We start from the raw sequence: 15,519 nt of genomic DNA, 5'->3' as shown, positions 1-15,519 counted from the left end.
GGCCTCAGTAGGTCAATAAACTGTACATGCAAGACGCCTCTTTCAAATTTGTTAAACAACATGAGAGTAATGAAATGCGTACCCTCCCTGTTGACATGGGTGTTAACATGGACGCGGACTTCGGAGGAAGTCCATGACTAATTATACTGAGTCAAATTAAAAACTTCACATTTTAAAAAGTAATCCCATACATGATATACAACGGACAAATGTATCAGAGAAGGTAATTATTAATCATTAATGTCCAAAGTAGGATTTTAATTAACGGTGGTAACCATAATTTGTTCCAAGCACCTACGGTATTCGGTAATAACATCAACAGTTTAAATCATAAGTCCCAAGCACGAGAATCTGATGGCACACAAGTTCAGTAGCCTGTATGGCCACATTGTGCGTTGACAACTGCCATACAACGCCTCCGCATGGACCTTGTGATGCTTGTGAACACATGATTGAGAGGACGACGCCATTGTTGCTGCAAAATGGTGCCAAGATCTTGCAAATTGTGTGGTTGGTTCTGGAGAGTGCGCAGACGTCTGCCAAAAGCATCCAAGACGTGTTCGATGGGATTTAGGTCGGGAGACCTTGACGGCCAGTCCATGACGTTGACTCCCGCATTCTGAAGGAAATTCCTTGTCAAAATTGCTGTGTGGGGTCTGGCATTGTCGTGTTGGAAGATCAACCTGGGTCCATGTGCTGCCATAAAAAGGCAGAAGTTCTGGTGCCAGTACCTGGTCGCGGTAAGCAGCAGCGTTGAGCTTGCCACGGATGACAAGAAGCCTGGAACGTGCTTTGCCACAGAAAGCACCTCACCCCATGACACTTCCGCCTCGAAATCTGTCAACTTCCTGTACACAACACTGGGCGTAACGTTCATGACGGCGCCTCCACACCCTTACCCTACCATCAGCAAATCGAAGATTAATTCGGGATTTCATCACTGAAGACGACTTGATTCCAATTCCTCTTAGTCCATCGTAAGTGTCGCTGTGGCCACAATTGACGTTGACGTCTGTGTAATTGAGTCAGACTCGGCTCGCAGAATGGCCGTCGTGGTTGAAGGTGAGCAGTTCTCAGACGGTTTCGAACAGTATGCGCACTCAGTCTACCCCTAAACAGTTCATTTCTGGTTGATGTAGCCGTCAAAAATCGGTTACGGGGGTGACGTAAGACAATCTGACGATCCTCTGCATGTGACGTGGTCAACCTGGCCTAGGGCGATCAGCGGTGGTACCCGTTTATTGTAAACAGTTCGTCGACTACAACCCATCGTCCCTGCGACTTCAGCTACGGACGTTCCCGTCTGCAACATGCCGATGGCACGTTCACGTTGCACATTTGAAAGGCGTGGCATGACAAATGGCCGTAGAGACTTTTGTTATCTTGTGTTATTCTTTTTTTGTTAATGGCTGCTAATAAGTATGGCTGAAAACACGTTCGGTATTATGTGCCACGTGACCAGTTCCACGTGAAAAACCACTTTTGCCACTATGGTGCTGTGCACATGATCGATTCACCTGCACAAAAACGGGTGTTATCTGAAGACAATACGTGGCCATTACTGTTTAAATACACAATAAGGGCCCACAATGATAACTGGTCAAAATTGTGAAGTTTTTAATTTGGTTCAGTATATTTTGTGTATGTGATGTTGTTCCCTTTACATACGTCCTGCATCTAAAAAAACAGTTATAGCTATTGTACATGTGATATATTTGATATATTTTACAGAACAGAATGCACGTTAGTGAATGTTATCACTCCAGCGTGTGATTCTGAGTAAACATCAGGGCTGTAATCGTATCGCGTCAGTTCTCTGTATAAAAACGCTTCAAGTAGCTGCTCAGGAACAGCGCAGACAGAATTACCAACACACCATTAGATAACAACTATGTGCTATTCATCAGTTAACAATAAATAAATGTTCATTCCCTAGTATCTATGCAATATCATATTCGGGACGTTCACACGAACACGTAGATATGACTATGACTAAATATGCTATATGCTTATTTCATGGACATTGACTACAACTGCAAGGTTACACCTTATTCCAGGAGGGTTTCACATTTGTCATAAACAACATGACGTTTATTTACTGACTGTATGATTCCATCGATTCCAATATAACGTTTATCTCAGCTCTCATTGAGAATTGTACAAACTAGCTAAGTTTAAATGAATAAACAAAGATATGATCTTATCTTAAATTCTCAGGGGACAACTATAACATATACAGTTTATAGTGAATATTGGGTGGTTTGGGTAGCCTGGTGGTAAAAGCGATCGCTCGTTACGCCGAAGACCCGGGTTCGATTCCCCAAATGGGCAAAATGTGTTAAGCCCTTTTCTGTAGTACCCCGCGGTGATATTACTGGAGTATTGCTAAAACCATACTCACTCATTATAGTGAATACACTGCAAGGTAAAGTGTCAGTCATATCCTTAACCATTAATCATTATACACTTTGCTACACAGATAAAATAGATGAATTCACACAATGCTGTGTGACTGTAGCCCCGGCCAACTGACACACGCCGTCATGTCATACCTAAGGTTCGAGCCCCATTGCGGCACATGTTTCAAAATAAGGTCTTGACGAGTGACAGATAACATCCAATGTAAAACTCGAAATGGTACATTTGAGATTTTGTTATTTATAGTTCATAAATATTCATGCACGAGATTGAGTTTCGACCCAGGTTTGTCTTTTGTGGAGGATGGGAGGATGTTTTAGTATGGGCCTGACGCATCAACGTTTGAGAGCACAATTTGTCAATTAAACAGTTCCACGAAGAAATCAAACATGTAACGTCAATGAATAAAAGAATAATTAAAAAATATCACTTTGACTAAGACCATAGACACGGATCTTTTTTATGTATTCAGTACGTCAAAAGATTCGAATCAAACATAAACATGCAGCATACGAGCATTCCTGTGGTAGACTGTAACATGATGTATCCTGTACTGCTGTCCCAGGTCCACCCTCCACATACTCGAGTAGTTGACAGCAGAGTGGAAGCAGGAGCCGGACTCCATGACCTGGTTCCTGTCCCCGTCCACAGCCTTGTCTGGAGTCCAGCTGTAATCCTTAAGTGTTCCGGATGTAGAGGTGGCTGTCTTGTTGAAGGCCACGTTCTCTGCAAGTAGGACATATCGATAATCATTACTCAAACTCAATCGCCCAGAAGTGCTGGTAGATTATGTCCGGTCCAATCAATAATGTGTCAAAAATAAGTTCAGATTATTGTTTCCGTTTTCATAAAATGTTTCAAGAAAATATTTGTGAAACTGAAATATATATAAAATGCATTAGCAAATACTTGTCATTCTTGTGTTAAATACTATACTCAACAACAAAAGTTCCTGTGACACCAATATTTTAGTGTATTTTTCAAACAAGTAAAGTTTTGTTTTCAATATTGTAGTACATGTATGGAATCAAGTCTCAAAAACGCAACTGCTACAGAAAAGCATGCATAAAAACATGCGCGTTAACGGGATTCCATATGCATCGTTTAGCATCGTGCTGACAACAACCACTCAGAAAAACAACAAAAGTACGCAATTATTCAACATTACGAAATGCCACGCCTGTCCGAAAATGAGCGTCTGCGAGCCATTGGTATGCTTGAAGCAGGATCGAGTCAACGTGATGTTGCAAGACTATTTAACATCCACAGAAACACCTTTTGGTGTTTAAGGCAACGTTGGCAACAGACGAATGCAGTCAGAGACCATCCTCGGAGTGGCAGGCCACGCGTAACCAATAATCGACAAGACAACTGGATTCGAACAATACACCTACGAAATCGATTCCAGCCAGCAACAGTGACTGCAAGAAGCATCCCTGGCCTTCGACGAATATCTTCACAAACCATACGTCGTCGCCTCAGATGTGCAGGGATTGTTGCCAGAAGACCCGCCAGACGTCCCATTTTGACAGGAAACCACCGTCAAGCACGTCTACAGTGGTGCAGACAGTGTCTACGCTGGATGGCCATGCAGTGGGGACAAGTTCTATTCACTGACGAGTCTCGTTTTCACCTCAGCCACAGCGATGGACGGATTCGAGTGTACCGACGTCGAGGTGAACGTTATGTCAATCATTGTGTCATGGAAGAAGATCGTTTCGGGGGCGGCAGCGTTATTGTATGGGGTGGGATTACAGCAAGACAGAGGACCCGTTTGATAGTGGTAGAGGGAAATCTCTATGGACAGCGCTACCGCGACGAGATCATCGGACCTGTTGTTCAACCGTTTTTGCATCGTCATGGCCCAGGGCGTACCTTTCAACATGACAACGCCCGGCCTCATATTGCTCGACTTGTTCAGGATTCTCTTCAACAAAACAACATGAATGTCATCCCCTGGCCGGCTCGCTCCCCTGATCTCTCACAAATCGAGCACATGTGGGATGAGATGGATCGGTACCTTCGACGTCAGCCACGTGTTCCACAGACACTCTAGGAACTTCGAAACATGCTCCAGCAGATATGGATAGATATCCCACAGGACTTAGTGCGACGCCTGGTCCATTCCATGAGACGAAGATGTGTTGCTTGCATTGCAACCAGAGGTGGACACACACGCTATTGATTTGTAAATTGACATTTTGGCATGTTCATGTTTTTTTTATGAAATCACGCATTTTCTGAAGTCAGTATGGCAAATTAAACCATTTGAACACTTACAAGGAGTCTTTTATCCGAAGTTGTTTCAGATTTGGTAAAAACATAACTTTGCATTAAATCTTATTCAATGTCTTAGGAACTTTTGTTGTTCAGTACATCTACTTGTTTATTAGTCTTACTTATTCAAATACAGATACCTGTTACTTTGAGCTGTCCATAACTTATGTCCTTAGCTAGCATATCGTTAAGATGATATTTGGTATTTCTCTACTTGGAAGGTACGAACGTCTAATGTTTTGTCACTCCACGAGGTCATGTGTTTGACCTGACCTTTTCGAGAATTAATATTTAAGCATGTAAAAATATTTTTTTTACATTAAGGGCTAATATTGTTCATATATAAGGAAATATAGGATATATTTTGCTTTGTTCACGTTTTTTATTGTTTTTGCTCAGTTTCTTGGAAGTATTCGTAATGATTGACAGCGTGAGAAACTGACTTTGCTCAGACCTGAGAACAAGAGGGTCTATAATAAGAATGGCAGGCTCGTTATTGAGGACACGCCAGCTTCTACTCTGGAAGGTGATGATCATCAACTGTCTGCTCCATTCGCAGATCGCGACTCAAGTGGAACATCGTCAACTGTGGATCAGGAGCGGGTGCTGCCGTCAAGGTCGTAGGTTATGCAAAAGCATAACAAACTACATTGCAAGTAAAATAGAAGATTTAACCACCAAACTGTCCGACATTGGCTTTGTTTCAATTGTATCTGAACATGACATTGTTGCTTTATTTGAAAAACAGTCGCTAGAAAATTACTTTAGTGACATTTTTTCCAGAATATAAACTTTTTTGTTTACCAGCCACAAAAAGGTCCAAGTTCGGGGGGTATTCGGGAGAATACCCTTGATAAAAGATTCACTGGTAAGACGTGTTATTGATTTTCGATACAGATAAAATGCTATTACCATTCTGTTGGATAAAAGTATGTTTGGTGTCAGTAGAGCTACATTATCTGTATATCCAGCCACATATATCCAGCCGGAGATATCGACGAATAATAACAAAGATAGACAAAATGGAGAAGATATTTTGTTGTATTTTCTAATGAGTACACTGGAAGAGGACCCAGCTGTTTCAATCATTGCACTTGGGTTTGTTTGTCTGTTTGTTTGCATGTTGTTTAACGCAGCACTCAGCTAAATTGCAGTTACATGCCGGTGGTCTGTAAATGTAGACAATCCAGTGGTCGACATCATGAGCATGGAAAGCCAGAAGTGATGCAGGTATCAGACGTTTACCACTTCGGTGAAACAAATGAGTACGGGTATGGTGCTGACAAACCTAGAAACATTATCGGGGCGAACCGGGATTCGAACCTACAATCATAGGTTTCTGGCGTAAGGGACGCAACTCTGCATAGCGAATCGCGGTGCCTAAGACGACTGGGCCACCCGTGCCTCCTATTGGGCATTTAGGGTGTAGTGTGATAGATTATGGTTTGGGATCGAGTGACATGTTCCCCAATGATGATGAATGTCTAAAGATAACACATACCTTATTAAGTAAAACAATGTTTGCAATGAATACAGATAATTGTGTGGAATCAAGAAGGACCAGTTTGCACAATGTGAAAGGAGTGACCTAGAAAATGTTGCAGCGGTAGACTCTAAAAGTTTCTGGGACATCATAAAACGTGTGTCTGGATAACCACAACGACCCAACCCTATGTTATACAAGACTGGGGGACTATTGCTCGTCACTGAATTCTGAATCAACGGGTATTCAGGATAATCTTGGTTAGGTGTAGGACATCGTGACAGGTCATGGCTATGTGCAAGAGCTGACAATTGACATATTAGAATCCACAATCCGAACTTTTTTTAGAATCTGAACTTTTTGAAAGCAACAGTGCCTAGAAACATAATAGATCAGCTGGCCGTGACGACATCTATGGAAGCAATTGTACAAACATGGTTTGAATGCTAAAATGGCTAAAATGTTACAATTTGTTTTACATTAAGAGTTGTAACAAGGGTGAACCCGCAACCCATAATCTAAAATATATTTTTACATTAAGAGATTTTTTTATATTAAGGGTTGTAACATACCATCTTTACGAAACGAGTGGACTTTCTATGCTACACAATAGAAAGTTCACGAGTTTCGTAAAAATGGTATCAAAAGTGAATGAGTGTGGTATTTTATTAATTACCCACGATAAATATGTATGTAAGTGTAAATACATAGCAACTTGTGTTCGTTGACAGGGCAAACTGAAACCGGTTGCAAAATCTGGTTGTGGATGAATATTGATATATGCCCAAATATGGGCATTGTTGACATTTCTATGCATTCGCATTACCAACATGCGCCTGCAGTTGTGCTTGCAAACATCACAGCACCGACGCTCGAGATCCTTTTGGAAGAATTTCTTCAACTTATGAGAATTCAAGAGCCGTGTTGTTAGTAAGCAGAAGAAAATTTGAAAAGTCACGTCAGCGACGCTTTGAATATTGGACCAACAGTCGGTCACTCGCACTGCCGGTGTCCCGTCTGTGCATTCAAAATGGTTCGGTTTCCTTAATCTATCAGCTGAATTTATATCATGTCCGTACCATTTTGGAAGAGGGAAATCAGAGTGTTCGCCAAAGACATTTATGTTTACTGTACCACCCTATACTAAAGACGTGAAAATCAGCTTCGAACGAAGGACAAGGTCACCACCAGAATAAGAAAAGACAACCGTGATCTACTCAGCGTTTTACGCTAGAGATAGGGAATGGTATTGTTTGCCTTTGGGATATTTTGGGACATATAATCAGAAATCAGACACATTTCTACGGAGTTTGCGAATGATTTGTATCGGAGATGTTCACTTTGAGTGATCTGGTTGTGCACTCGTAAACAAACAACTCCCGAAACAGTGCCACAAAATACGCTTCGAAAGGGGACACTGATGGCACAACCGGATCATTCCAAGTAAGTCTAGATATCTGTTCAGATATTTTAAACTGGCTTCATTTCACCACGCTTACCCTTTTACGTTAAATCAAATTGTAAGTTGCGAAAGTAGTCGGGTGCGTCACGCTCATTGGGACCCCCGATGTATTGAACGGTAGTCGCGCGTGTTTGGTTTAATAAAGTCTTTGTCAATATCTCTCACTCACATGAGATTGTTTCAGTTCTTGCAAAATGAATGACGTCTCGCGATAATTTATGATTGAAAAAAGTAGTCCCGGTGTGACAGAGGTCACGGGTATCGAATCAAAACGAATAAAACAAGGTCAACCTTGTACGACACAAGTGTGACGTACGGATTTAGTATCTTGTCACCTGTATCTTCACTACTTGGGTAAGAAAAGTGTTTATGCTACTTCTACCATCTTGTTTTAAGGGTACAGAGACTGAAAATGTCAGTTAATAACTATATTCTACTAATCATATACATTATATTTAATAAAAATGTATCTGTTAATGCCATTAACTTTAAATAGTAATTATTATATCCCTTGTGATAAAGAGGTCACTCATCCCTTGCGAAGGAGAAATCAACAAAGTCAAGCAAATAAAAGCGACATAACCCTTTACATATTCATACGAAATCTCGATTGTACGTTTTCTACTTTATTATCATGAGCATATATCTATGAATCACTATCCAATAGTGATGACAACCGGTGTTCGCGAAAAGGTGAGCAGCGTATCCTACCTAACCGGTGACACCCGTCACAAACACATGCATGGCAAGTCAATTGTTCACCTGAAAAAAATAGGAAATTGCATCGGACATCATTTTTGTCATTGATGCATCAAATTCGGAAATGTCATGTCTCCCATAAAACGTTTTGAAAGCTTTACTGAGGCCTTGAATGTTTTAAATTTGATCAACCAACGTTTGTGGAAGAGTCGTACATGTATGACGCTCTTGAAATCTTGGTAAAAAGAGTATGTCGATTGTATCTCAAAATTTTATGAATTAAATGTAAACACCAATGGCTGGGGCTGCAGGAATATTGCTTGACATAAAGGGAACGAAATACGATTACTTGCCTCTTTGACAAGTGCCGTTCCTCCCATCCCTCCCTAGTGCACAGGCCCCAGGACATTCTCCTGTGGTGGAGTTACACACGGCCCCTCCTTCACAGTGACAGGAATAGCTACAGGAGTCTCCGAACTGTCCTGTATGGCAGGTACCTGGTGAGAAAATACAATACTGCTTTTGAGGCGTACTAGTAAGAACGAAATGTTGTCATACAAGTAGAGTGAGTGAGTGAGTATGATTTTACGCCGCTTTTAGCAATATTCAAGCAATATCACGGCGGGGGACACCAGAAATGGGCTTCACACATTGTACCCATTTCGGGAATCGAACCCGGGTCTTCAGCGTGACGAGCGAACGCTTTATCCACTAGGCTACCCGACCGCCCCTTCATACAAGAAGAAGAACAACCTATTCATATTTTGAATGACACTTGCGCTGATATATATTATCATACACCATGTCAGGCAATGTTGAACTGTGACACTAATGAGTGTAAAGGTTATTGTACACATGTTACTGTCAAATCACAATGCATGCGTTTAGTGTAGAAATCCATTGGATTGTTTAGTTGGGTTTGTTTGTTTGTTTGTTTGATTGTTTGATTGAATGTTTGTTGGTTGGTTTGTCTGTTTGTTTGTTTGTTTATTTATTGTTTAACACTTCACACAGCAATATTCCAGCTATATAATGGCGGTCTGTAAATAATCGAGTCTGGACCAGATAATCCAGTGATTGACGCCATGAACATCGATCTATGAAACTGGAATGTCATGACATGCATCAACTAAGTCAGCAAGCGAGACCACTCGATCCCGGAAGTCGCCTCTTTCGACAAGCATGTTTTTCTAGATTGTTGGGTGTGAACATGTGGTACTTCCATTAGCTCAGGCACTTCAGCGCATGTATATTTCATTCAAACGTCATGGAAAGACACATTTTGCTTACAACAGTTTACTAGGTTTGCCATCGAAGGCCTGGTTGAATCATTCCAGAAATTGTGTACTAGACATTCCGAATAATTCACTATCACCTTTACAGGTGGGGGGTGGGGTGTGGGGTGAGGGGTATTTGGGGCTGACAATACATAGTTTTCTGCATCCACCCCACCCCAAACACCCCAGAGATCAAATGTCTCCCCTTTTGAAGTTGTAACCACGCAATCCTCAATAGTCGAGAGTCGTGTGATATGGAGGACCTAGTGTGCCAAGAATCCCCAAAGAGTCTATGTAGTAAATGTACGTATGGTGTCATTATAAGTTGTCAACCGATCTCGAGGGGTGTTTGGTGTGAGGTTAGGGGTACATAGGCTCACACACTGGGTACAGCACACCATATGCCCGGTTGACAACGATTATATCTCATAGACATTCATCCACAGACCCGTAGTATGTGGCCGAAGTTTCTCAGAGCAAAACGATGGATTCAGCCATTTTGATAAATCCATAAATACAGAGATAGTTGTAGTAGTTTTCTTGTATGTATGTAGAGCTCATATTCCCGTATGAAAAAAACAACAACTTCACAGTTGAACATACTCACTCAGAACAAGACACACACAGCAAGCTAATCCCAGTACTGCACAACACAACCCACAGGAGGCCGCCATGTTGGGTTAAAGAGGATGTAAATCACCCCAAACTATTTTGTATCAAACTAAAAATATTGATGATTGCTTGGCTTTTGTCCCTTATCGGCGGGGATAACACTGAGGATACTACAATATGTATAGGTGTCATGTGGGATAACGTCGCTGATACGCATCACATTTAACAATCGAATCGAACCCAGGTCTTCGGCGTGGCGAGCGAACGCTTTAACCACTAGGCTACCAGACCGTCCCAATTTTCAAAGAAGCCTTGTAGGTGTTGAGTTGGTGAAATGTCATCACATCACATCACATCTCTACAGCATTTATGATGCTCCACATTCCATTTAACAAGTGAATGCTCATGCCGCAAACAAAACTATTATTACCCCAGTCAATGGGCCAGTGTGCATTCTCAGCTCCCTGGGGAGTATACAATCGAAGCTGCCCGTAAAGGTTAACAGTCGCATTACCATTTGATCCATCTGTGTGTAGCTCGCAATATATAGCTGTGTATAGCTCATTGTAAAACAAGCTTTTGTACTGAGTGAGCAATGTTAATATCGCTATTGACAGTTTTCAGTTTAATTTATAAACCAATGCAAACCAGCTTTCCTACCCTAATTTCCATCCTTGCCGCACTAGGCTGGTATTATGGAGTTATTTTCCGGCTGGACGAACACGTCTTACAACATCGTCCAATCAAAATCTTGTAACAAAATCGACATCCGGTTCATAAACAACGCGACTGCGTTGACAGATATTTTCCAAATCTTTTGTTTTTAATCAAGGTGCTGAAGTGATTTGATGCACTTTTTGAGGTAAGACCCGGTTTTTTAACAGTTAGTAGATCTTCTTTGCTGGAAACAAATGCAAGCGATATGTGAGGTGGAATCAGATTGGTCAATAGGAGTGACATATATTGGCCATTGATTGTAATAGACACTGGTGGCGCTATGATCGAGCCACTTAACTGAATAAGTTCGGCAATGGTGGAAACGGGACTTGTGTAGCCAGTTAACTCCCTTGCTTAGGGAATATGCTGCACTAAGAACAATAAGAAGATCACGTGATATCAGATATCATCCGAGCAGAATCTCTGTGCGAATGTATCTAAAATAGTTATGAACAGACTGTGTAGCCGTTATACGAAAGAGGAAACTAGCGACAAGAGAGAATCATGCATGTGATGCACATTCAACAAGTGACAACAGGTGATATTGTGTCAAAGGGTATATTGCATTGAGAAAGCCTGATACGATTGTGACCTATCATATACATCTAATGCAAAGTATGCATTGAAAGGTTGCAATGGAGAAAATCGGCCTCATATATCAGTGACAGGAACAATAGCCATTTTGTGACAAGTGGAACAGGAAAATGTTATGACAGATATGTACACATAAAAATGATCAACAATAGCAATACATGCTTCATAAATGTGAACACATTGAATATTATCTACATTGATACATGTAGCTTACATTCACACGACAAATGTTTGCTACTTCAAAATCATGAGGGGAGATGGCAGCTCGACATGTGTGGCCCAGTCGTCTGAGGCTCTGCAGATCCCTGTGAAGAGTTGCCTCCCTTGGGCACGCCAGAAACCTATGATCGTGGGTTCGATTCCCGGTTCGCCCTGACCATATCCGTGCTTGTGGATTTCACCAAAGTGGTAAACGTCTCAGATCTGCATCCCTTCAGGCTCTCCTCACACATTAAGCTGACACGTCATGATATAACTTGAAAACTGTTCGAAGCGGCATTAAACTCAAACTCACTCACTCAAAAATGTACCCGTATCAAGGCTACAAGATTCTGATGAATACGTAAATGAGGATCCTCGAGGTCAAGGAGGACACTACTAAATGTAAAAATACTTATATAACAGTAAGTCAATACCACAAACATCTTGGTTACATCTTGCAAGAAGACTGTCGTTGGAATAAACATATCGAGGAAATTGTGAAGAACGTGTGCCCTATGATACATTGTTTTAAATGCCGCTTATGGCGAAAAACTCTTGAGACTATGTACAACCCATTTATCTTACCAACCCTTGATTGTTGTAGTAATATATGGAATAAGTATACCATAGATCAGGGATAAATACTAGAAAAAAACTTCGCCTGGATGTTTTAAGAACAATTTGCGGGGTTCCAAGAGGCACCAGTCATGAAAAAATATATGTCGAAACAAAGGCGAAATAATGTTAAAATTATGCTCTACTATAACTATGGTACATACATTAACTCCTGATAATCTTTCTTTTCCACTTTTAGTAATTACTCGCTAAGGAATAGTTTCAACTTACAAGTAATGAAATAAAGAACTGAAAACTATGCAAATTCATTTATTCCCTCGAACGCGAACAGATGTGAGCAACGCAGGTTCCGTGGGATCTTTTAAACGAATTAATAATAAACTCGATGATTACACACAGCATTTTGACTTGGACCATGTCAAATCTATCACCGTGACTCAGATTGGGATGTATAGACATGAATGCCCAAAGTGCGAAAGACACATCTCTGAAGATCATTCTTGTTCCTGTGGTTCGATATGCGAGGGCACTGCTCATTGTGTCTTCTTTTGTCCAAATTATAGTACTATAAGATCAAACTAATACTTCTGTACCATGGGATATAACCTCAGTTCTGTACTCTACGGGCAATTCCTAAGAAACCGCAAACGGTTTTGGTATCTGTTCATGAATATATTAAAAAAGGGCTAAGATTGATCACTCTACAGTTTATACAGCTTATTACTCGCATCCGACAACCTCAATCATATCTACAGGTATTATCTATACAAGTTATTTCTACATTGACTGTATTTAAGTTTTTTTATTGTATGTGTTATTGGAGCGGTATTTATATAAGTCGAACTACTTGTTTACCAATCCAGTCCGTGCACAATTTACGGAAATGAATATGTTTCAACCCAGGAGGAAGATGGTGATGGGGTCAGCAGCTTCATCATCCCTCAGACCGCTGTATTCAGTAAACAACAACAACAACAACCTGTGTCCGTCCTCGTAAGTCTCAGATCTAGTGAAGTTGTACAGAATCACATTGAGAAAGTCTGTATGGGAATAATATATTTCTACCGGAGGACGGACAACGCGATGGCAGTCTCGTTTGAAAATATTACTGTTACGCAATGACACTAATCACTTATTCATATTTTGGTAAGAAATCATTTTTTTGTTTACTACTCAGATATCGAGTGAATGAATGGTGTGAATCCTGAGCCTTGAACGAGGGACTTACAGGACACATTCACCAGGGACACATCACCCGAAATAAGCCGATGTACTGTCAAGCTGATGTACTGTCAAGCTGATGTACTGTCAAGCCGATGTACTGTCAAGCTGATGTACTGTCAGGCTGATGTACTGTCAAGCCGATGCACTGTCAAGCCGATGTACTGTCAAGCTGATGTACTGTCAAGCCGATGAACTGTCAAGCTGATGTACTGTCAAGCTGATGTACTGTCAGGCTGATGCACTGTCAAGCTGATGTACTGTCAAGCTGATGTACTGTCAAGCCGATGAACTGTCAAGCCGATGAACTGTCAAGCTGATGTACTGTCAAGCCGATGAACTGTCAAGCCGATGTACTGTCAAGCTGATGTACTGTCAAGCCGATGTACTGTTAAGCTGATGTACTGTCAAGCCGATGTACGGTCAAGCTGATGTACTGTCAGGCTGATGCACTGTCAAGCCGATGTACTGTCAAGCCGATGTACTGTCAGGCTGATGTACTGTCAAGCTGATGTACTGTCAGGCTGATGTACTGTCAAGCCGATGTACTGTCAAGCCGATGTACTGTCAAGCCGATGTACTGTCAAGCCGATGAACTGTCAAGCCGATGTACTGTCAAGCCGATGAACTGTCAAGCCGATGTACTGTCAAGCTGATGTACTGTCAGGCTGATGTACTGTCAAGCCGATGTACTGTCAAGCCGATGTACTGTCAAGCTGATGTACTGTCAAGCCGATGAACTGTCAAGCTGATGTACTGTCAAGCTGATGTACTGTCAGGCTGATGCACTGTCAAGCTGATGTACTGTCAAGCTGATGTACTGTCAAGCCGATGAACTGTCAAGCCGATGAACTGTCAAGCTGATGTACTGTCAAGCCGATGAACTGTCAAGCCGATGTACTGTCAAGCTGATGTACTGTCAAGCCGATGTACTGTTAAGCTGATGTACTGTCAAGCCGATGTACGGTCAAGCTGATGTACTGTCAGGCTGATGCACTGTCAAGCTGATGTACTGTCAAGCCGATGTACTGTCAGGCTGATGTACTGTCAGGCTGATGTACTGTCAAGCTGATGTACTGTCAGGCTGATGTACTGTCAGGCTGATGTATTGTCAGACTGATGATGTACTGTCAAGCTGATGTACTGTCAAGCTGATGTACTGTCAAGGTGATGTACTGTCAGGCTGATGTACTGTCAAGCTGATGTACTGTCAGGCTGATGTACTGTCAGGCTGATGTACTGTCAGGCTGATGTATTGTCAGACTGATGATGTACTGTCAAGCTGATGTACTGTCAAGCTGATGTACTGTCAAGGTGATGTACTGTCAAGGTGATGTACTGTCAAGCTGATGTACTGTCAAGCTGATGTACTGTCAGGCTGATGCACTGTCAAGCTGATGTACTGTCAAGCCGATTGTTTGGTGGTTATCTGTACATAAATAATAACAACGCACAAACGTACAAAAAAACGCTCGGACGGCCTTGGAATTTTTGTGGAACTATCTACATACGCATACAAAGTTTGATCATAATCGGACTACTGAGTGGACGAGAAGCTGTGCTTTCACAATGGCGTGGCCGTAGACACAAAAAACGACAGTTTCACAAACCACTAGCTAAGCCTAATGAGCTTCAATTACTTGAATGAATGAATCGACTTTACTGCCGTACCTGCGGAAACCTCAAACGCAGCCAAAGACAGGAATCCAAGCCCCGTCTTGGACGGGGTCGCCGACTCGGCTTGGGTCGGGACAGGCGAGCCCGAGTCAGGAACACCTGACATGAGACGGGCGCACAGACGCATGAGACGGGCGCACAGACGCATGAGACGGGCGCACAGACGCATGAGACGGGCGCACAGACTCAGCTTGGGTCGGGACAGGCGAGCCCGAGTCAGGAACACCTGACATGAGACGGGCGCATAGACGCATGAGACGGGCGCACATACGCATGAGACGGACGCACAGACTCAGCTTGGGTCG

At 42.0% G+C, this 15,519-nt stretch overlaps 1 protein-coding gene across 1 annotated transcript in view; it reads right to left on the bottom strand.

Annotated features, from left to right (window-relative positions):
* LOC124150365 (receptor-type tyrosine-protein phosphatase epsilon-like) overlaps positions 1 to 4,878 on the bottom strand; it is a 41,418-nt gene extending 36,540 nt beyond the window's left edge. Inside the window, exons 1-2 of the mRNA XM_048382165.1 lie at positions 4,836 to 4,878; positions 2,932 to 3,144 (exon numbers count right to left, since the gene is read on the bottom strand). Of these exons, the coding sequence (XP_048238122.1) occupies positions 2,932 to 3,144; positions 4,836 to 4,878 (256 nt within the window). The remainder of the gene's footprint in view (positions 1 to 2,931; positions 3,145 to 4,835) is intronic.
* Positions 4,879 to 15,519: the final 10,641 nt, after the last annotated feature.

This window comes from Haliotis rufescens, unplaced genomic scaffold, assembly GCF_023055435.1.
Source record: "Haliotis rufescens isolate VD_foot unplaced genomic scaffold, xgHalRufe1.0.p SCAF_4, whole genome shotgun sequence".
Lineage (NCBI taxonomy): Eukaryota > Metazoa > Mollusca > Gastropoda > Lepetellida > Haliotidae > Haliotis > Haliotis rufescens.
The sequence above is the reverse complement of the archived record's forward strand: the minus strand, read 5'-3'. Positions and strand labels throughout refer to the sequence as shown.